The 23790-nt window shown below is 32.4% G+C and overlaps 3 protein-coding genes across 3 annotated transcripts; all 3 read left to right on the plus strand.

Moving 5' to 3' along the window:
- Positions 1-355: 355 nt before the first annotated feature.
- Positions 356-1276, plus strand: LOC147392735 (early nodulin-like protein 17). The gene is made up of 2 exons (XM_086457200.1): positions 356-583; positions 660-1276. The coding sequence occupies exons 1-2, from the start codon at positions 418-420 to the stop codon at positions 1004-1006; spliced, it is 513 nt and encodes a 170-aa protein (XP_086313326.1). The 5' UTR covers positions 356-417; the 3' UTR covers positions 1007-1276.
- Positions 1277-7103: 5827 nt separating this feature from the next.
- Positions 7104-7954, plus strand: LOC147392736 (early nodulin-like protein 15). Its single transcript, XM_086456293.1, has 2 exons — positions 7104-7366; positions 7451-7954. Exons 1-2 carry the CDS (start codon positions 7183-7185, stop codon positions 7816-7818), a joined length of 552 nt encoding a protein of 183 aa, XP_086312419.1. The 5' UTR covers positions 7104-7182; the 3' UTR covers positions 7819-7954.
- A 13353-nt stretch (positions 7955-21307) lies between these two features.
- Positions 21308-23528, plus strand: LOC147392737 (Tetratricopeptide repeat (TPR)-like superfamily protein). The gene has a single exon (XM_086456889.1). The coding sequence runs from the start codon at positions 21341-21343 to the stop codon at positions 22505-22507; it is 1167 nt and encodes a 388-aa protein (XP_086313015.1). The 5' UTR covers positions 21308-21340; the 3' UTR covers positions 22508-23528.
- The last annotated feature ends 262 nt before the right edge of the window (positions 23529-23790 follow it).

The raw sequence follows: 23790 nt of genomic DNA on the forward strand, positions 1-23790 counted from the left end.
GCTATAAATCATATAAGTAAGAGTTGGGGTGGCAATAGTAGCTCCCTTTATAAAAGAGTTGTTCGAATCCCAAAATGGTCAAACAGAGTCCAAGTTCAAAATCCCTTATTGAGATTGACGGGTCAGTCAGATGGAGGAACACTGTCGTATTTGATCCAAAATTTAAATAAATAACAGATTTACACATGGCCACGTGTATACAACAGAGTGGACCCACTTGAAAGTCTGAATATAAGACCCACTTTGACAGCCATTTACAGATGGCAGTCCTTGATTGGTCCAAACCTTCAGACCTCGTCGTATGATCCCAGTAACTCGTCAGTGAGTGACTCAGTGGTCCTAAATAATTGAATTTGTACTCTTTTTTAGCCTGTAAAAATAAACCAGCGAAACCGAGTTCTTCCAGAACCAACGAAAATGTCGTCTTCAGCTCTCCTCCTCCGCCTCTTCTTCCTAATCTGCTCCACAACAACTCTCATCACCGCCACAGATCACATCGTTGGAGCTAATAGAGGATGGAATCCAGGCTACAACTACACTCTCTGGGCCAACAATCAAACCTTCTACGTTAACGATCTCATCTGTAAGTCCAGATCTCTCTCTCTCACACATTTCTCTTCTACTTTTCTTCGATTAATGAGATTCAAACTTTGTTACAGCTTTTCGGTACCAGAAGACACAGTACAATGTGTACCGAGTGAACCAGACTGGATACGATAACTGCACCATTGAAGGTGCTTTAGGGAACTGGAGCAGTGGAAAGGACTTCATCCTTCTTGATAAGGCTCAGAGGTATTACTTTATCTGTGGTAATGGTGGTTGTTTTAGTGGTATGAAGGTCTCTGTTCTTGTTCATCCTCTACCACCACCACCTACTTCCGCCCATGATCCCAAGCATTCTCCCGTTAAATCCGCCGCTATAGCGGTTTTGAAGCATGGATCGGTTGGTTTGGGGGCTTTGGTAGTTTTGATGGCTTCGATCTGGTTCGGATCTGAGTGGATCTAGTGATTTTACTCGATTAAGTTGTTGAATCAGCCGCGCAAGCGGTTTTTGCAGCATTGATCGTTTGGTTTGGGGGTTTTGCTGGTTTTACTAGCTTCGATCTGGTTTGGATCTAGTGGTTTTTTGCTCGATTAAGTAGTTTTTATTTTTCGAAAAATTTCTGGATTTTTTACATTATTTTCCACTCTATTCGGAAGTTGGATTGTGATTTGTAAACCGTTGATTTTGGTTTAGCGTGATTAAGTGTAAAAGCCCTAAATAGTTTCCTCGGGATCCAGACTATTTTGCGATGTGTGAAATCTGTTTGTTATAACATTGATGGAGTAGGTTCTTCATAATAAATCCAACACGTGGCATTTTGATTGGTGGGATCTCGAATCTTCTAGAGTCACATCATAAGATTGTCCTGAATTTGAGGACAAACCTAAGTCCAACTGAATTTAATGTGGTCGTTAAATATCGTATCATATCCGAAATTCGATCCATTCGGATCCAATAACTTTTGATTTCGATATACAATCAAATAATCATTTTGAAAGTGTCAAATTAGCTAAGATGCCGTAATAAAATAATACATCTTACTTAATACTCTAATTATTTGTTTTGGTGAAGAATAATGATGAATGCATGCAATAAATCATATGTGGTTGATGAGACAAGGGCACAGAACCATTGATCTTTTCATTGTATATCTCAAAGAAAAATATCTACGATTCAATGCCCTTGTTACGTCAACCGCGTACAAACCGCACATGATTTACCGTGTGCAATCACCACAACTCTTAGGTGAAATCATTAGTTGATTCAAGGTCTAATCATGTTTTTGTTCATTGTCAAGACTTGATAGCAAATTTATTTTAAAATTAAGTTATTTTGAATTTTTTTAATTCACGAAAAATTCAATTTGGGATTTCAAAAGATCTTAGACGGACCCATGTCTGTCGGGAGCATTCCGAGTTTACAAAATTATCCTCATTAGACTTCATGCAATTTGTCATCTAGGATTTTATGAAACTCCGAATTGATTTTTTTAGTAGAAAATCGCTTGTTATATATTATAAGATCATTTATTTGAGAGTTATTAGAATCTAAAGAAGAAAATCTAAAAAATGAAGATCAATCCTAATTCTCAGAGATTGTTTTTGTTTTACTTTCTAAAATTAGCTTTGATTAAAGTATTTATTATTGATATTCAATACCAAGCGAGGAATTATATTTCAATGTGTTTCTTCTCGATAGTCAACTTGTGCCAGGGGAAAATTTGTTTTGTTTAAATTTTTTTTTCTTGTCATTATAAACCTTCACAAAAATTAGAAAACCCATCTATGTCCCAAACCTCAAAACAAAACCATCCCCACCAAACTCTCCAAACCAAAAATTATAGTCAACAAATTTGTTAATTATAAAAGTAACAAATTCACCGAAAAAGAATGTTTTGAAAATTAAAATGAACAGTGTACTAAATTTGGAATTTGTACATAAGTTGCACAAGTTTTGGGAAAATCTCATTTCTTTATTTTTAATTGGAGGTAATAAGTAAAGTTGGAGTGCCAATAGCAGTGCTCATATTAAAATAGATAAAATAACCGTTGGTTTCGGTTCAAATTTGTTTGGAGATTCGGCTTTTGATTCGGAATTCACCTATAAGGGAAAATGGCGACATTTTGAGGGTTTCGAGGAATCCTTCCATTCAAGAGTCATTCATTTTTTAGATAAATGCTAAATGGACGTCGTTTTTGGCCAACATCCCAGATGCCCTATGATGTGTTAGGTCACATCCTAACAAATGTTTGACATGTGGTGCAATGACATCAGTAATAGAGAGAGCTTCTCTCTCTTACCCGTTACCCACATATTTATATTTTTATATTTCAAATCTTAAAAAGGGTCGTTGGGCCCACGTTGATTATCACATTGATAATCCAACAACATAGTCTTTTAGATTTCATGAAAATATTCATATTAAAATAATAAAAAATAAAAATCTGAGCTTGATCCAAAGTATTGAAAATGGACAACCACTGGGCACCCAAATTTAAAAATAAAATGCAACGGTGAAAAATAACTATTTTCTTAAAAATTCATATAATTTTGTCCTCTACAACTCCATTGCATCGAATCATGATTTTGAATGTCACAAGGTGATCAAATTAGAAAGTTTGTTTTTTTCCACTATGGGTAGGAGAGAGAAAAAGGGTGTCAGGGGCGTTGACCAAAACAACGAGCATTTAGCATCACCCTTCTTTCTAAGGTCTAATATGACCTGAAGTATAATAATAAAGATGAAAAAGGATCACCAGAGCAATTCAGATATTTCAAGTACATTTCGAGGGGTTACTTGACATTTCAAAATGCCATGAGCGTTATAGTTAATTATTGAGAACCGTTGAACGCTGCAATTCATTGCCTCATCAACTTATACTTCCATAAAACAACGGGGCCAGATCATGGGACATATGTAAAAACAATGGTTCTTCAAAATATGGGTCAGAAGTTTTGGATTGAGCTGATTTTTTGTGAGGATGGTCTCTATGATGAGAAGATCATCTTCAGAAAAAATCAGCTCAATCTGAAACTTCTAAATCCATCAAAAGTGGTTTAAAAATTATTGGTAAAAAATCAATGGTCCACATTCTATATCACTTTTGATGGGGTTAGAAGTTTCAGATTGGACTGATTTTTTTTAGGATGATCTTCTCATCGTAGAGATCATCCTTACAAAAAATCAGCTTAATCCAAAACTTCTAACCCATATTTTGAAAATTTGTTATTATTACATTGTTTTCACATGTGTTTTTACATATGTCCATGATTCGTCCCCATATGAAACACCATTATAGAGTCCGACTAACCTTACTAAGTAAGAATTTCATCCTTAGCCTCACCTTGTGGCATCCAAATACATGATTTGATGCCTTAGGGTTGTAGATGACAAAATTCTATGATCTTTAATTTTTTTTTTCTTAAAAAAAAAAATAATTATTTTTCACTGTTTAATTTTGATTTAAAGTTTTGAAATTTCATGAAAGTTCTGTAGTCATCCATTTTCAAAATATTGGATAAAGTCCAAAGGAAATTGCTTTTTGAAATATATACATTTGGACATGAGATTTTGATGAAATTTTGAGGGCTCTGGTGTTGGATTGCTAACGTTATAATCCATTTGAGCAAAATAACTCTTAATAAAACTTAAAATCTTACCCAAGTTAATAAAAAAAAAAGTGTTTCACTTATGTATAACACACCCATTTTTAATTGTGACCCCCCCCCCCCTCCCTTATCAGATTTTCACTAAGGGTACACATTGGAATGGGCCAAGTAGAGAATCGAATCAAACTCGAGCAATTAGGGTTGGTTTGGTTTATAAACAATTAGTTTAATCATGAGTTGAAAATTTGAAGAAACGATTGATTCGATTCGATTCTCTATTCAAGGGTGTCTTATAACAAACCAAATCAAGAATCAAACCAATATTCATTATATTAAATATAACATATTCATATTAGATTTCACATGTAATACCCCTTCAATCAGTGTCCAAAGTGTTCAAATGCCTCTTTATTTGTGACTATAGGTAAATTATTTTTCAAAATTATGTAATACAAAATATATATTTATTTTTTTACTATTCAACTTTAGATCTTCAATAATAATAATAATAATAATATTTTTCTATTTTTATGTCTTATGGATTAGAATATGAATGGGGATAGTGGAAAGAGGCTTACTTGACTGGATTCTAATTTTCATTTTTATTGGGGGAGATCGCCTCTATGAGGGATTACTTTCCACCCCTAAGCTTCTAGACTAAAGATTAGAGATCTACATTATTAAATAAACATAAATAAAAGCTTGAAATTAAACAACTAAAATAAAGAATGGGGAGGTAAGGATGAGGGATTAAAGAGGAGGTTGTGGTAGAATTTCTCCTACCTTATTGTTGTTGTTGTTGTTCTTTCTATTTCTTAATTTTTTTTTTCTTTTTGAGATAATTTGGACAGAATTTTGAGAATGCTTAGGAACTTTGAGAAATGATTTTGACAAAATTTTGAAATTCTAATTCTTCCTCCCCTTTTTTGCCTTGAACTAGTCTCGTATTTATAGGACTTTAGAAGACCTTTGGGGGTAAACTTGTCTTAAAACCTTGATATCCCAAATATTCTAAGAAAAATCATTATGAAAAGTATTAACCGTCTAACCTTAACCTCGATGGTCTTTAACCTCTTGTAGAGTCACACCAATCTTGATAATCAAGAGATAGGATAGTCTTTGCACTCAAAATTTTAAAGAATTCTTAGTAGGAGGTAGAATGGTCCTAAACTTTATAATTTGGATAAATTGTGAGAGATATAGGTCAAATGACATGTAATTTAATAAAAACTTTTTGTTATTTTTGGTAACTTCTTTAGACTAACTCTCTAACAAATTATGAATACAAAGGTCTTTTAGTACAAATTATAGAGACTTCTTGAGGTTGGATAAGATAGTCATAAGATTTGGAAAGTGGTCAATTTACTTTGAATGTCATAGAATCCTTTGAATATTTGAAAAAAAAGATTAGAAGGGTATAAGAGGGTTTTAATTCTAATGTGTCACAACAAACCAATGTTATAGGAGGTAATTATGTTTAAATGGGGACCATGCAAGAGCTTTGGTCAAGTTTAAGAGAATAAGAGGAATAAGAGGATTACCATAAGGACCTTGATGGGGGAGATTTATAAATTTAAAGCATGGGTTAGAAAGGGGATTATGAAGGATTTTCTTAGAGAATAAGCTATTAAGAGAGGGGTTTAGAGAGTTATTTCCTATGGAGAATCTCGTACACACATGAATTCTTTAACTGCCTAATTGAATTGGATGTACTCCACGTACAACCAGAAGAAATTATGTCTAGTCATACTTAAGATAAGGTCAGTGTAATTTTAAGCCTGCATATCACAAAGGTAAGGTCAAAACAAAAATTGTCTTGGTCATATGACCTGTATAGCCAGGCAAAGTTCTGTTTGGCCATACAAGCTATATGGCCAAGCAAAATTTGATTTTTAATAATCAAAATTGATCATTTCTTATTGATCTAAGTGGATCCTATTTTTTTTAATTTGATTATCTCGATTTGATTATCAATGCATGGATTCGAATGAGCTCTTAGACTTGTTCGATCAAATTGGAGTGTCTACAATGGTTATATTTATAATTTTCTCTAAAACATTTGTTTCTTTTAGGGGATGATTCTTGTTTGAATTTGTTTTTGGAAGTGTGGATGTTTCATGTTTGTAAGAAATAATGATCAAGGTGCAATATGAAAAACTGATGGTAGGAATACAACTTTTGATTATTGATGATCGAACTGAACTAGGATTGGTTTGGATTGATTCAATTCTAAGGTATATTTAATTTTGTTTCAATTCAAAATTTGTAGAATCGATTAAGTTCGGTTCCAATACTTCTCCCAACCCTATTCATGTACACCCCTACTTTTACTGAACATCAATTCTATAGTTTTCAATTTAAAATACGATAAGCTCTTTATGTTTGATAATATAATGGTTTTAAAATTCTTCAAAAATGAGTAGGGAAATTGAGAAATCCACTTATATATTAATCTGGATCATTGTAAGTTGGAGATCAATGGTTGCAAGGCTGATACAATCGCCAATCTCATTAAAATTGAAAAAAAAAAAAAAAAAAAGATGTTCAACTGATCGGATTCATCGAAGTATCTGAGCTTGGACTAATTTCCGGCCATTCTTCTTTAGAATTTATAAGACTCACTTTCACTACGACCATTCACATTGTGCCAATCTTTTCTCTTGAATTATGTTGTGATCACATAAAAATGTGGGCCATGTCTGCCAGATGGCACACAATGGGGTTATTGAGTTGGTTAGTTGCTAACTCCCTGGAGCACAAAATCGAATACCTTCTTTCCAATTTCTTCCGTTAAAGAAACCGACAAATCCAGATAGCATGAGAGGACAGACGTCCCATCCAAGGTGGACCCAAATCAGTAGCTTCGGAATCCCGAACCAACAACCGAGCCTCAGCTAACGGCTATATTTTCTCTTTTCCCTCTGTTTAAATAGAGGACAAGGGCCCTGCCAAGACACCTCACTCACAACTCTCTCTCTCTCTCTCTCTATCAATTAAGTGAAATTTTGAAGCTCTGTTTCTGAACATCGATGGCTTCCTCAAGAGCTCTGTTTTCTTCTATTTCAGTGCTCCTCTGCCTCCTCTTTAGTTTCATAGAAGCTAAAGATTTCTTGGTTGGAGGCAAGACTGATTCATGGAAAATTCCAACTTCTGAATCAGAATCTCTAAACGAATGGGCAGCAGCATCTCGATTCAAAATCGGCGATTCACTCGGTAACTAACTTCAAATACCTTCAATACTCATTTGGGTTTCTCTCTAACTCTGTTTTTTTAACAAAAATGTCCTCTGTTCTGCAGTTTGGAAGTACGACCCTGAGAAGGACTCAGTAGTTCAAGTGAGCAGAAAGGACTATTTAAGCTGCGATGTATCGAACCCAATCGCCCAGTACAAGGATGCAAACACGAAGGTGAAGTTGGATCGATCTGGACCGTTTTATTTCGTTAGTGGAGTTAATGAACACTGTGAGAAGGGACAGAAGTTGATAGTGGTGGTTTTATCGAAGAGAGTTGGTGTGTTCATAGGTGGTGGTGGTGTGTCTCCAGCTCCTTCTCCAATGGAATTTGAGGCTCCAGCTTTGGCTCCTACAAGTGGTGGTGTTGGTTTAAGGAGTGGTGGGTTCATAGTGATGTTGGGGAGTTTGATGGGGATGGTTTTGTTGTTATGAGGGAGATGAAAATTTGGGGGATGAGTTCTCTATAATATTGTTTTGGGGGATACTTTTTTATTTTATTTTATGATATTTATTCTACATGTATTTGATTTATTGTTTGGGTTATATAATATTTTTGTTGATTTTTTTTTTTTTTTTTTGAAGTATATTACAGTTTTTTTTTTTTCCTTGTGTGTGTGTGGAGAAATCTTGAGAGATTCCTGTTGCCACACCAACTTTTTGCTAATCACCAAATTGCACACATTTGGAGTGGCTTTAGCAAAAGTTGGTGTGGCAATAGTAGAAAACTTTTGTGCAGTTCAGATTTTGTCCATTAAAATAGATTTTTGCTAAAGCATTCATATGAGATTTTAGAGAAGAGAATTCACTTTCGGTGACAAAAATTAGAGAATTATTTAAAGGCAAATAAGAAATAATAAATTAAATGTAAAATTCTTTGCCCATCTTTTTATATAATGTTTATCCAAAATGGTAAAATTTTACATTTACCCAAAAAGGGTCAAAGTTTCTAAATAATAATATATTTATTTTTAAGTAGTAAAATTTCATCTTTTTAACCGTGTATCGCTATTCTAATAATCCATTTTAAAAGATACTTTCATTCAAAATTGTTAATTATATGATGTGTGTGGCCGTTTTTGTAGCATAATTTTTCAACTTTGAAAATAACATAGCATAATAATTTTTTTTTTAAATAGAAAATTTTCATCTTTTTAACGGTGTATCGCTATTCTAATAATCCATTTTAAAAGATATTTTCATTCAAAATTGTTAATTAAATGATGTGTGTGTGGACGTTTTTCTAACCCAATAAATTGTAAGATCATGATTTTAAAATTTATTCTGAGATAAAGGTAACTTGTGATGAGTCATCTTGGGTATTTTGTGAATGAGATGGTTATGTGAATCGTTCATCGCATTAATTTAAATGTTATTTAAAATAACTTTTAAATATAAGTAGGTTGTGTTTTTTATTTAAAATAATTTTTTGATTAAGGCGATTGGGTTCATCACAAGTCACATCTCTGAGTTTCTATATTCTCCACATAATGTGGTATATTTAACTGTTGTCACGTGTAGGTAGATGGTACATGCCCGCCAAAGCAAAAAAAAAAAAAAATACTTATTTAGACATAAAATATGATTTTGTGATTGAGCATCTATCAATTATATAATTAGTTAACAAACATTTAAAATTAATTTTTAAATTTATTATTTTAATGAAAAAATTAATGAAATTAGTTTATATCAATATCTAATCTAAGTTAACATTGTCTTACTTTTAAGTTATTTTACCTATTTAATTTCTAGTTGTGTATTAATTTTTGTACGCATTACCGTACTTTTCAAGAGTTACAATTTGTGTGTACCACACCTAATGAACGCATGAATTAGCGTTACGACTCTTTCCATATACAACCCACTAAAAAGCCTTTTTATTACATTGCCCAAAAAACCATCTCAAAAGGAGAAACTTGACTTAAGGATTTCATTACATTACTAATATCTTGTGAAAAAATCGCAATAGCAAAATAATACAATCGCATAAAACACAAGGATTTACGTGGTTCGGCAATGTGTTTAAATCCATGGAACAGAACAAGAACAGGAATTATTTTCTTTCTTAAGTTTTACAGTCCGAAAGATCTCTATTTATATAACCGAGAATTACCAAAACAAGTAAAACTCCCCAAAACAAAAATCCCTAAAAATAGAAAATTCCTTAAGAAAATAGTACACAATTACCCTCTTCATATTCCTTGAAAAATTCGGAACGGGGGCTATGTAGCTTTCCGTAGAACAACAAAATACAAGACATTTACACAACATATCTGTCATTAAGAACCTTTGGGACTTCCTTCTTCTAAAGTTTTATCATTTTGTAGTAATAACAATAAAACATATAGTTAAATAATAAAATAATTTAGAAAAGTTCTCCACCATTTCTTTTTCCAATCAACTTGTAGTGTTTGTATTTAGATAATAAAATTTCAAACAAAATTTAGTGGACAAAAAATTACATCAATCATTATTAATTAGATGGAGATGGAAGCGGGTAGGTCATTTCCAGTCACTTCAATATTCCCCTTAATCTCTCGGTAAGTTTAGTCCCACATCGAATACTCATCACCTTGTCGCTCTCCTTCTAAACTATTGGGCCTCTCCACTCGTTGCTAATTGATTTTGAATTGGACCCCCAAATTTATTATCTCTATGAGAACCTTTTGTAACAACACTTTAACCTTTGCATTGAACTCAATATAAACATCAAAGACGATGGCTAGAAAAAAGGCTCCACGAACAAAGGGTTCAACAGTGCCACCACATATCGCCTACCTGACTTTTAATGTAATCATGAATCTAGTTATCATGTTGATGCCCTACTTTATCATAAAACTTCAATTTATGTCTTATAGATGTGTTACTTTTGTAGAGAAATATTTATGCCATGAAATCTTAAGAGTCGTATTTTAGTGGAGAAGGAGTTTGAAACAACAATTGTGATTCGTAAATCTTAGAAAATCAAATATATATAATAATGAACCAAGGAAAAAAAGAAAAGAAAATAGTCTAGATCAATGTATATTTTAATGGAATTAAAAAAAAAATGATCTTCTTTCGTAGACTAATGTTAAATTACTTAAAGGCCGCCACCCTCTATGTTTGCAGAAGATTGTTAAGTTTTCTATAATAAAAAAAAAAAAAATCCCATCATACCTTATGATTTGAAGGTTTAGTCTTACAATTGAAGATTGCATTTCGATCGTTGAAAGATCTTTTTCGAGATTGCAAAACATACCCAACAAACAATAGTGGTTGTAAACATATTGAATTGATAGTACAATAACTTTTATTTATTTATGATTGTAAAATTAAGCTAGATTGATAACATAGATGAATTTAATTTAACAAAAAAAAAAAAGGAAATAGGGTGACATGAAAAATTACAACTTTACATCCAAATGCCTCTAATAAGAGATGTGAGTAATTGATATTATTTTAAATTTAAATTTTAAAAATAAATTAGGGAATATATAAACACATTGGGCTGATTAAGAGTCAAAGGTTTTTTAAACACCTAGCTAAAGCCCATAGACACCTAACCTATTTTATAAGAATGGGACACCATATAGGAGTTATTTAAACTGTAATGATTTTCTAACTCAACTCAGACAGAATAACTCAAAAACTCAACGACGTGGCATGTGCGACAATTGTAGATTTTTTTCTTGGGATACACAACTGTACATCTCCATAAACATGTGCAGTTGTGTCTCCTGAGGCACAAAAAAAAAATTCTACGACTCATTGAGTTTCTGAGTTATTCTGTCAGATTGAATTGTAAAATCAGCACTCTAATTTTAATTAAGTTTTTATTTAAAAATTAGTAAATCTTGTGGAGTAGACACCCCTCGGGATACACAACGGAACATCTCTATAAACGTGTGCAATTGTGTCTCCCGAGGCAAAAAAAAAAAAACATCTACGATTCTTGCACATGCCATGTCTTTGAGTTATTCTGTTAGATTGAGTCGTAAAATCAGCACTCTAATTTTAATTAAATTAAAAAAAAAAAATGGTAAATCTTGTGAAGTAGACACCATATCCTATTCTATAGGAACTGAATTCCATTCTTGATTTGACTTTAAAGAGTCATGATTTTCGGACTTGAAAATTTGTTCTCAATCTGTACGCGGCTGACAAGGGCACAGAACCATAGATTCTTTTTTTGGGGATACACAAGGCAAAAAGATCGACGATTCTGTTTGCTTTCGACGTCAACAAACTGAGTGAAAATTTTCAAGTCAGAAATCATTAGGGGACTTAAAAAAGAAGAGAGAGATTAATTCTTTGATTTAAAAATTAATTCAAAAATTTTTTTTAAACTAAAAACGTATGAAAAATAATTTGCTTTTTAAGAAGGTAGACAATATATATAGAAGCATCCTAGTGTTTTTAATTTTAATAAGGCTTTAATGTTTGATATGCAGATATAAGTTCTCTGAAAAATTTAATATTTATACACACGAATTTTTGAAAGTTTTCTATAGTGTTGAACTCGAATTATATCCGAACCACTATCATATCACATTTTTGCTATTCACCAACTTTTTGACCAAATTTTTAAATGAATTACTAAATGTATATTCCAAATCATACTCGAATTAATCTTGTAAATTTACAAATGTTGTAATACCAATGACTTATTTTTAATTTTTATTAATAAAATAACTTGAAATAATTTTACATTGAATGTTGTTCACTGGTATTATATTGTTTAATGTTCAATGAAGGGATAATAATACGTGACATTGGGTCAATAATATATAAAATATAGAACCTCATTGCTTTGTATTGATGCAAAGTCTAATTTATATTCAAATTCTAAAATATATACATTACTTTGGAAATTTAGAACAAAGGTCATCTAAATCAACCTCAATAGTCACTCTAAGTTCTCGGATGGGTATAATCTGAAGAAATACTTGCATTTCTATTTGAAGAAGTAAATGCCTCGTCCTTCTTGAGTTGTTTCATAGCTTCATTCAACCATTGGAAATTCCCACATTTTTTACATTTTAAAAATTTGCGCCCAAAGCTATGAGGTTGTTTCGATGTCAAGATTTTTCGAACACTTTTGCAACCAAAAATCTTGCAAGATTGCTTGACCCAAGGGCATTCTTTGATCCAATGAGTAGGATCGTTACATGCAAAACACTGAAAAAACAAAATTAGAAAAATATCAAACAATGAAGAAATTAAAACTAGTAAGACCCCCTCCTACAAATAATAAAAAGAGCACACCATAGACTCTACACCTTCACCTATTGCATGAAATATGGAATCTTTGAGTAGATCTAACTCAAAATTGAACAACAACAAGCAAATGGTTGAATAGAATTATAAGGAATAGAATCGTAACAACCACGACAACAACAAGCCAACAATGGAGATCCAAACTTCAATAGGTGTGATAATAGTGAAACTCAGACTACTCATCTTTGTCTTCTTAAAGGAGATGAAGTTTGGGTTTTACCTTTCAATCGAATGGTATAAATGTATTCAATCCAACAGTGGAGATCAAATTAGATGATGAAAATATGTCAACTAAATGAAGGTATTCTGGTAATTTAAATGCTATAAGAATAATTTTAGTATTCAGACTTATGTTTGTCAATTAAACTAACGTTGTTAATAGTTTGATCAAGTCAACAAAAGTCAAGGGGAACAAACCTCATCTTGCATTTCGAGTTGGGAGGGGGTGGGATACTAAATTTCCCTTAATAAAAATACCATTTCATTTGTCTTTAAACTTTTACCAATTTTTACCTTTCAAAATTTCTAATTTTAATACAAAGATAAAAAAAAATGGTATTTTGGGTACGAAAAATGGTATTTTATTTCTTACCATTTTGGTAATAAAAAAAAAACTCAATTTCAAAATTGTAAATGATCATTTTTGGAATTAATTTGAATAATGCGCCATTTTGGTAATTAATCAAGTTTTAGTGCATGTTTTGGTTAATTATCCTTATATCATTGTTTAACAATGTTCTGAGTTAGAGCGTTCTAGAAACATTATAGAGGATTATACAAGTGAGAATTTGTTTGAATGAGCAACGGCATGTGATCTCACGAAAATATAGAGAAAATTACAAATGATAATGAGTGTTCACAAAAAAATAAAGAATATTACAAACGATAATGTGTGTGAGCACCTGGAAGCTTTTCGAAAACTTTCTTTGTTCTTGATATAGTACATTTTCTTCGACACTAACACTTTCCTCACTAACTTAGTGAGGAAAAAGGTCTTAATAAGCCTTATCCACATTGGATGAGACTTAGTAAAGCCCTTTTTCCTTACCAAGTTTGAAAGGCTAGTCATAGTCTTTCTTCAACCCTTGAATTCATGTTTCTCAACAAGGCAATTATGCACTTTGATGTATTTTCCTATGTAGGGTTACTTTCATTCAACTTTGTTATAGATCTACAATATCTTAACTCTAACGGAGATAATGATTTACAGGTGTTCAGATCTCTATCGATGTCGGAAATTATCTACAAGGCTGTCAATGGTTGAAATAAACAAAATCTTGAAAGGAAACATCATTCTACTAAAAAAAAAGTTATATTTCTACTTCTTTACTTAAATAGGGGATGCGTATACTATTTTATAAAAAGATGTAAAAATGACATTTTTGATATCAAAACATTATTCATTTCAAATTTTACCATTTTGATAAAATAATTAATTTTCAAAAATGATAAATTACCATTTTTGAAATTAAGATGAATAGTACACCATTTTGGTAATTTTCAATTTTTGGTGCATGTTTTGATAATTTTCTCTATTATATAAGTCTTTTTTTCCAGTGAGATTTTGGATCTAGAATTATGGATTAAGTCTATTAATCCTCATAAGATTCATGTAAGATATAAAAAAAGAAAAGCTAAAATAAATAAATAAAAGAAATCATACCCCTTTTCGAGTTTGTATATCAAGAATTCCAATGTTGGCTCTTGAATGATTCTTTCCGAGCTCTTGTCTACCATATTTCGTCGTTGAATTATTCGTGCTGTGTTCCTGAATAGAGTGATTGTGATCAAATCCACTATCGACCGTTAAACTATTTTTGCTTTGCTCCTGATCAAAATTGTGGTTAAGGTTAAATCCACTGCTTGTCATTGGATAATCCATGTTGTGTTCCTAAACAGAGTGATTGCAATCAAATCCTGTATCGGCCGTTGAACTATTTGTGCTTTGCTCCATATCAAAATTGTGGTTAAGGCCAAATTCGCTATTGGCCGATGCATTATCCATGTTGTATTCTTGATTAGAGTGATTGTTATCAAATCCACTATCGGCCATAAGACTATATGTGTTGCGCTCCTCAATGTGGTAATTCACTGTTGGTCGTTAAACGATCATTAATGCTGAGGTCCTCGTCAAGATCATAATTGAGTCACCATCAATATCGCAGTAGAGATATTGAGGAAAAATGTATTTTGTCCCATAGTTCTATAATTAAAATGCCCAATCTGCAAAGAAAGGAAAAAAAAAATTACGCCTTAGAGGTTGAAAAAATAGAGTCGTGATAATCTGACTACCCCACGTGGCACACTCAATCGGCTTTCCTGATGTGATAAGTTCGGAGAACCATAGATCTATATGCATCGGGATACACAGTTCCCTCAAGATACACATTTTTATGGGGAAGTGTCGTTTTGTATCCCAAGGTGTACAGATCTACGGTTCCCAAACTTGTCACGTTAAGAGAGTCGATTGAGTGTGCCACCTGGGGTAGTCAGATGATCACAATTCAAAAATTAAAGCAAAATTACTGGATAAAAAATATTTAAATCTTTATAAATAAAAAAAAGAATTTATTTTTTCAAAAATTACCAAAAACAATTTAAGTCACTAGACAGTCAAGGGTTTTTGTGTGTTAAAATACATTACTTTACCAAAAATGCCCTTTGAATGCTTGATACACTAGATTGTCGAACGTTTTAATAGCTTGTTTTTAACATCCGAGCAATTTAACCTCCAAAACATTGGACAGTCCAACGAGTTCCTAGAATGCTCGACCATCCAGCGATTTAATTCATCTTTGAAAAAATAGATTTTTTTTAAAAATATTAAAATATTTAACTTTTTTATAGTAATATTTCCAAAATTAAAGTAAAAAAAGAAAGGAGGGGGAGGACTCATTCAAACAAAAATCACTCAACAACTCTGTGTTTTTACAGACAAACCCACAATTAAAAACCAAATTTTCGGAAAATATCAACCCCTCGAGAAGAGAACAAGCTCAATAACATATTCAAAAGAAACCATAAACACCTAATAGTTCTTAGTTGGTCCAAATAAATCAGAAATTTCATTTGCATAAGAAATCATATATATATATATAGAAAAAGAGTATAAGAATTTCAAACGCATTTGAACTCAAAACATTGTAATTTAGAAATGGTCTTCGATGAAAATTTACCTTATAAGAGATGGTAGAAGTAGATGAGGAGCTTGGATGTTGGAAGTATGAGTGTGGGCTTCTCTAAGGAGGTTCTTATGAAGATTTTTTGCATTATATACCTAAAATACCCTTTTACATAGCTTGGAAGAACCATCATTTATTTGAGAGGTGGCTCCACAATATTTTGGTGAATATTTGAGATGCCCCTACATTTGAAAATTGATGCATACTCCTTGACTTTAGTCTTCTTTAATAGATTATGAAAATGATCAAAAAGCCCTAGTGTTATTTTACTTTCCAAGTCAAATCATCTTCAACCGTGTAAGATGATTATGATGATGTGATGATAGGGATGGTGTTGGTCATGATTATGACATAATCGCGATGATGGTGGTGGTAGTTTTTGTGATGATGATATGAGATTGAATAACAATGGTGGTGGGGATGGTGATGATGGTGTTGATGACGATGATCACATCATCGAATTTCATATAAGATAGAAGAAGATTAGTTTTGGAAGAAAAAAATTAAAGTTTTTTTTTTTATTTTTCCATCTTAGACACTTTTTATTAATTATAAGAGAAGACCAAGGTCAAGGGGGCTGACAACAATTTTAATATGTGAAAGGGTATTTCAAATTTTAAAAAAAAAATGTAAAAGCGTTCGAACAGACTTTTTAAAAGACGGTTTTAAAGTGAAAGGTTAGTTTAAAGGGTATTTCAGGTATTTTATTAATAAATATTCCAAAATGTCCTTGGCAGGACCAGCTTTGATTAATAAATATTCCGTTACTTTATTAAGTTTGTTACTGTACAAATCTTACTTTATAAATCATGCTACCATGACCAATTTAGTTAGATTTCAAATCTTACGAAGGGTCATTATGCCTACATGGACAATCAAATTAGCAATCCAACAACACATACTTCTAGATTGTATGAAAAACTCGGATTTAACAGAAAAACAATCTTTTTGATCTTGGTATTAGATGTTGAAAATGGTTGGATATGGAACTTTCAAATTTAAAATTAAAATTTCACGAAGAAAATTAAATTTTTTTCAATTTTTTTTTTTTAAATTCTTAGAATTTTTTCCTTTATGATCTTGTACATCGGATCATGTTTTTGAACACTATAAATTAATGTGGTTAGAATTAACTTTAAAAAAATTAAAAATTTATGACATGCATCCTACTTCTGGATTTGTGGGGGTAACCAACTTGATAAAAGTGAGGTTTGATGGGTAACAAACTTAAGCAAGGTTATCTTGGAGTTGTTTTTGTAATAAGAGTGCAAAAGTTAGATCTACCGAATAAATCTCTCAATTGAGAAAAATCAATCTTTCATGTCACTTTCCCAAAAAAAAAAAAAAAGATGAGTCAAGTTACATGGAAAGTGTAATGGCATCTTCAATCAGTTCACACTGCTTTATAGGGGTGTACATGATTCGGATTTTGACAAAATTGGAATCGAACCAAACATGATTGGTTTTACAAATTTGGAATCGAACCAATCCAAACCAACCTTGGTTTGGATCGGTTCTCGATTCTCGATTCTCATACTTTCGAAATAGATAAACTAGTATTTTTTCTTACAAAAAAGGAATCCTTTGGATCAGATCAAGGAATTCAATTCATACTTTCATCTAACAAACACGACATAAAGGTTCCCGTAAAAAAACAATGAATCAAACTTTTTGAAAAAGTTTTTTTCATAAATGGGTTGATCCATTTGAGAGTTGAGAGAGGGATTTGTGTACATTTTTTATGAGTTTTTATTAAAAAAAAATAGAGGAGATGAAGTTGAAAATTTTGATGAGTTACCTCTTCGTAACATACTAACACGGTTAAGAGAGAAAGAGAGAGAGAGAGAGAGATGGATTACCTCTTCGTTTTTTGACAAGGTGGCGAGTGGGGCGAGATGAGGGAGACGAACGACAACTAGATTTTCTTCAAACTTGAAGAAGAAAGAAATAGAGAATAGAATAACGAAATTAAGAAATGATTATATATGTATACTTCGGATTGGTTCGATTCTCGGATTAGTTCGGTTCTATTATACCCCTAATTCGGAACCGAACCAAATCAATCGGATTTTTTTTTACAACCCGCTCTTGAATCAAACCATGTCCAATCCAATCCAAAAGGGTTTGAATTGGTTCAATTCTCGGATATACCCAATCCAATGTGCACCCGTACTGCTTTATAAGGTCTAGAATCTTAGATCATTGATGGTGCCTGAGATTGTTGTTTCGAATGTTATGTGTTATGCTGATGAGCCAATGGCAGACCGCCATGTGTATTGAAAAAAGAAAAGAATGATTGGTTAGGCAAGAGAAAATTTCTACACGGTTAAAGTGCTTGGATTTCAATTTAACACATGTGGCGGTCTTTCATTGGTTTATCAGAGTATCACATAAAATTTAAAAGTAATGCTAAATGCACACCATTTTTTGCCAACATCCTTTTCTCTCTCCTGCCCATAGTGAAAAAAAACAAATCTTCTAATTTGACCACCTTGTGACATTAAAAACATGATCTGATGCAATGCAGTTGTAGTGAACAAAATTATATGAACTTTAAAAAAACTATATTAATATTTTCATGAAATTAAAAAGATTGTATTGTTGGATTGTCAATGTGATATCAATGTGAACCTAACGAGTTTTTTTAATATTTGAAATCTAAAAAAATAAATGTGGACAACGGGCAAGAGAGAGAGAGAGCTAGAGAGAAGCTCTCTCTATTGTCAATGTCAATGTGCCACATGTCAAATGTTTATTGGACTGTGAGCCAACACATCCATTTAGCATTTCTCAAAATTTGAAATAATAAATCTCTGTTCAGATTTTTATGAGTTGAATGTCCCCCAATATAAAATAAAGTGTCCAACTAGCTTTACGAAGTTAATAAGGATTTCAGCCTTAACCAAGGGTTCTTGGGCTTAGTGGTGTAGAGGAAAAAATTCTATTAACTTTGAAAAGAGTAATCAAAACTTTTTATTTTTCACTGTCAAATTTTAAATTTAAATTTTGAAGGTAGGTGGAATTTCGATAGCCATCCATTTTCAAAATGGTAGATCAAGCCCAATTTTTTTCTTCTTAAATTTGTTTTCTTTATCTGATTTTTTCGATGAAATTTAGTGTCGTAATCCATTTGAGTAAAATGACCTATTAAGGCTTAAAATCTTTACTAACTTGGTAAGTAAAATGTTTCTCTAACTTAAATTTTTACTAGTATTGAGTTCACCAGCTTTTTTTTTTGTTGTCGAATTCAATATTTTTAAAAAATTATTGAATTCAACAATAAAAAATATTGAGCTCTACAATAAATGAAAATGTTAAGCACGACAATAAAAATATTGACCTTAACAATAAATAAAAAGTAGTGAGGTAGCCAATAATGAGGGACCATTAAGAAATAAATTTTTACTAAATAAATTATCAAGTTAATGCCCAAAAATTAGGATTATTTAAAAGAAACCCCCCTGTTAAGGTCCTTTAAACAATTTTCCTTATATAATAAGAATCAAGATCGGTGTCCCGTTGCTATAATATGGTTACAATGTCCATGTGGCACCTTTTGTTAGAGTTTAAAACGCGGAGACCTAGTTGTTGCTATTTTATTACAAAATTTCCCTTACTTTATTTGAACAAACCTTAGTTTATGAATCAGCTTAGCATGACTAACTTATGTAAGATTTCAATTCTTACAAGAGTTGTTGGGCCTGCATGGATTATTAAATTGGCAATCTAACGCCACAGCCTTTTATATTTCAAGTAGAAACTTAGATTTAAGAGAAAAAAAATTCAAATTTTTTTTTTAAAAACTTGATCAAAGGTATTGAAATTGGATGCCTACGGAACTCCCAAATTCAAAACTAAAATTTAACGATAAAAATTATCATCTTTTTTTTTTTCGATTTTTTTTTTTTGGTTAAGTTCTTAGAAAATTTTCTTTATAACCAAGTGGAATCAGATCATGTTTTTGTATACTACGAAATGATGGGATTAGAATCCACTCCAAGGTATGTTGAATAACATATTAATCGCATGGTAGGTGCCAGTTAGTTTAGTCGGTAAAATCTTTAGATGACGATACAATAGAGTTGGGTTCATATCCAATTAGCACTGAGTTATAAACTCATTAAAAATAGACTTACCCCTCAAAAAAATAAAATAAATAAATAAATAAATTATCCCCATGAATTTGAATTTTATGATATGGATTCCCACTCCAAGATTTGTTGGGTAATAAACTTGATGAAGTAAGGTTTCATTGGACTTTCGTAAAGTAAAGTTCCATTGGAGTTGTCAGAACTCCAATGGAACAACAATTCTATCTTGTGTAATTTTTTTGCAAAAAGTACTTCAACCGTACTTCGATAAAAATTAAAAAAAAAAAATCATGTTAGACACGATAGCAGTAGAAGTAAAATTATAAAAGCGGGGTCTATATATTTACATTATATAGTATTATACTATTTAAGAAGGACTACTTAACTAAATGGTAAGACCTTGGTTTCTTCTTACCCAATCAATATAGCTTGATCAACGTTGGAGAGATGTTGAGTAGTAGGGCCCCTCTATTTAATCCCTTCGCACATCTCAAAATCACACAGAATGAACATCATATTCTTCTCTTTCTCATCTATTACATAACCGGCTTTTGTTCCTTCTCATATGTTTTATTCCTTTGAGTCACTTAAGTTTTGTGTTTTTATTAAAAAAAAATTAGAAAACGCTAAAGTAACATTGAAATTAACATCAATTGAGTCATTGGTGACGTGAATGTGTTTGTGTAGACCAGATGTTTTTCATCAAGATACGAGTGAAAAGCAACTATGGTTATTTGCACACCAATGTCTCAAATGATATCAATTTCAATATTACTCTAGCACAACTTCTTAAAATATGAGTCATGTTAAAGTGACTTCAAGATTGTAGTTCATATCGCACATCCTGACATGAAAAGTGTGGAGAAATCATACATGCTTTTTGACTTGCATCTCAATGAAAAACATCTATGATTTCTACACACTTTCACGTTAGGTACAATCTTGAGGTCACTTCAGCATTATCTAAAAAATTATTAATTTTAACCTATAAAGTGCAAGATTAGGTTTACCCTTTATCGAAAGTTAACATATATTTCTAATGATGAAATGAAATTTTGATTTATTATTATATTTTGACTTAATAATTATGATTTTAAAGGTATTTTGAATAACAATTTTTGTTGGAGTAGTTGTAAATCCCACTAACACTGGTAGAAGTTGTAACTCTTTTAAAAATGGGACTTGAGAAACTTTTTGGAGTAGCAACTCCATGGAATTGATGATCCGAACAATCAATTAGAACTTTTAAGGTGGGAATCGTACCTCCAACTCTCATTTCAAAACACGTCCTAAATATCTTCAAACCAGATCAAATGATTTGACTCATACGAGATGACTCAGACAAGTCAACTCGGCATCCATCCGAGGCGAGGCGATACAAAACCAATGCTGAGTGTTGGAGTTTTGCAGTAGCGGAAGTCAGTTATGATAGGAGTTATCTCACATCGCTTACGCACCAAGATCGAGCTACTCTCTCCTCTCTTCATTTTCGATCGAAACCCTAACCCTAGAACCACTTATCGCTCCATCTTCTCCTCCTCTACTCTTCTCTTCAACTCCGAACAAAACCCTAAATCCCCAAACCCTAGAATCTTAAACCCTAATCCTAGATCTCGAACCCCTCTCGAGACCCAATTCGAGACCTGGATCGACAAGCTCAAGCCTGGATTCACTCCAGATGATGTCAATGGTGCCTTACGATCTCAGTCGGATCCCGATCTCGCACTTGACATCTTCAGATGGACGGCTCAACAACGAGGCTACAAACACAACCACACAACCTATCACACTATGTTCGAAATCTCCATCTCCGGAAAACGCTTCAAACACGCCGAAACTCTGATCGATGAAGTTGTTTCTGGTGCCTGTTCCGGCAGTGTTCTTCTCTACAACTCAATTATCAGATTCTGTTGCGGTCGAAAACAACTCTTCAATCTTGGATTCGATGTTTATAAGAAGATGTTGAGATCTCCAGATTGTAAGCCATCGCTTGAAACCTACACATTGCTCTTGAATTCTCTTCTAAGAAGATTCAATAAATTAAATATCTGTTATGTTTATATGCACGCCGTTCGATCGTTAGTTAAGCAGATGAAGGCATCTGGTGTCATTCCCGACACACTCGCTTTGAATTTGATCATAAAAGCTTACTCTAAGTGTCTAGAAATGGATGGAGCAATTAGGGTTTTTCGCGAAATGGGTTTGTATGGATGCATACCGAATGAGTATTCATATAGTTATATTGCGAAGGGTTTATGTGAAAAGGGGAGAGTAATTCAAGGTTTGGATTTTTACAAGGAGATGAGGGATAAAGGATTTGTTCCGACTAGTAGTACTTATTTAATTCTGATTTGTAGCCTTTCGATGGAATGGAGATTCGAAGATGCCATTAAGATTATGTTTGATATGTTGGATAACTCCAAGGTTCCCGATTTTTTGACTTATAAGACTCTATTGGAAGGATTGTGTAGAGATGGAAGGGGAGATGAGGCTTTTGAGCTTCTTGAAGAATTGAGAAAGAAAAAGGGTTCAATGGGTGATCAGACCTACAAGAATTTGTTGGATGGATTGCATTTTCTAAGTCGGGAGTAGTGAGTTACAGACAGATTTCGAAAAGATCAAATCTTTGATGACATCTGAACAAAATTCTTTCTGGTTGAAGAATCTCTTTCTAGTTGTTCTGGAACAATTAGTAGATTCTCTAGAAGAAATACGTGGTTTTGCTTTTGGCGGCAAATGTCGAAAACTCTGTTTATTTCAGAGTTGGAAAGAAAGCGGAAAAGATGCATTGGAATGTAGAATTATATACTATGTTGGTGCTCCATATTAAGATGCATTTGATCTATTTCCTTTGATATCTATGTGAATGGTCATTTGGGGTGTTTGCAGTTTATGATCGGTTGAGTTGAATCACAATCACTACTTTTGCTCCAAATTTTGGATTAAGAGCAAGTTTACCGATGCACCTCTAGTGAAGGTAAATTTTTGTATGATTGATATTTATTGTTACATTGAGTTTCAATATGGGAATGAATCTTAGGCTCCGGTACTTTATCGACACGATTCTCTACCTCAAAACATGTGATATGGCGGCATCAGAAATCTACCTCTAGACTTGATTTCTCGGTTCTTGATTTGGGTTGTTACTTATGGGTTGGAATTATGTGCTCAAAATCTGTGGGCAACAAATTGAGAAGCGCTGACCATCATTGAATGTGTCAAGCTGTAAAAAAAAAACAGCTCTGAAGAGAGGATACTTGTGTTGACATGGTGGGTACTGAGGATATCATTTTCTTGCTTAGAGACCAAGAAAATGAGGGTTTAGTTCACTCTAATCATGCTTGTTCAAGAAATTTTAGATTCAAAGTGCAAACAAAAGAAAATAGTTATGATTCCAGATGACCACATAAAGAATTGATTATTGGAAATGGTCTCTCAGCTAGTTTTTTCTTTTTCTTTTTATTTTTAAATTTCATTTTCATTTTGTATCTTTCAGTTTTGTTTCAACTGTAAAACAGAGTTGTAGTGTATGTGTGATGGTAAAATGTTTTATGGAGCTGCACTCCACAACTCTGGGTGTGAAAAGTATGGCAGGGAAGGAAAAGTGAATAAAATGAACAAAAGAATTTTGAGAAAGGGTTTTGAAATGTTGAATAACATTGAATGACTAAACCACATTTTTTTACCCCATCAATAAAATAATATTAAAATTTTTTATATAAAAAAGTATAACAAAATAAATAAATAAAAACTCAATTAATCATTCAAATTATGTACAATCTGATTTTTTTTCAGAAAATTACTCAAGAGGACCTAGTCAGAGGGACTTTTTTTCTAAATAATCTGTAAGTCATGGGTAGTCTCTTAATAGTCCA

The sequence above is a fragment of the Akebia trifoliata genome, chromosome 10 (assembly GCF_017979445.1).
Source record: "Akebia trifoliata isolate Shusen 1 chromosome 10, ASM1797944v1, whole genome shotgun sequence".
Classification (NCBI taxonomy): Eukaryota; Viridiplantae; Streptophyta; class Magnoliopsida; order Ranunculales; family Lardizabalaceae; genus Akebia; species Akebia trifoliata.

Excerpts from the sequence above, each read along its gene's own strand:
- LOC147392735 (XM_086457200.1), top strand. The coding sequence starts at position 418 with ATGTCGTCTTCAGCTCTCCTCCTCCGCCTCTTCTTCCTAATCTGCTCC. Across the intron at positions 584-659 it reads CTACGTTAACGATCTCATCT|CTTTTCGGTACCAGAAGACA; the intron begins GTAAGTCCAGAT and ends ACTTTGTTACAG.
- LOC147392736 (XM_086456293.1), top strand. The coding sequence starts at position 7,183 with ATGGCTTCCTCAAGAGCTCTGTTTTCTTCTATTTCAGTGCTCCTCTGC. Across the intron at positions 7,367-7,450 it reads CAAAATCGGCGATTCACTCG|TTTGGAAGTACGACCCTGAG; the intron begins GTAACTAACTTC and ends TCTGTTCTGCAG.
- LOC147392737 (XM_086456889.1), top strand. The coding sequence starts at position 21,341 with ATGATAGGAGTTATCTCACATCGCTTACGCACCAAGATCGAGCTACTC.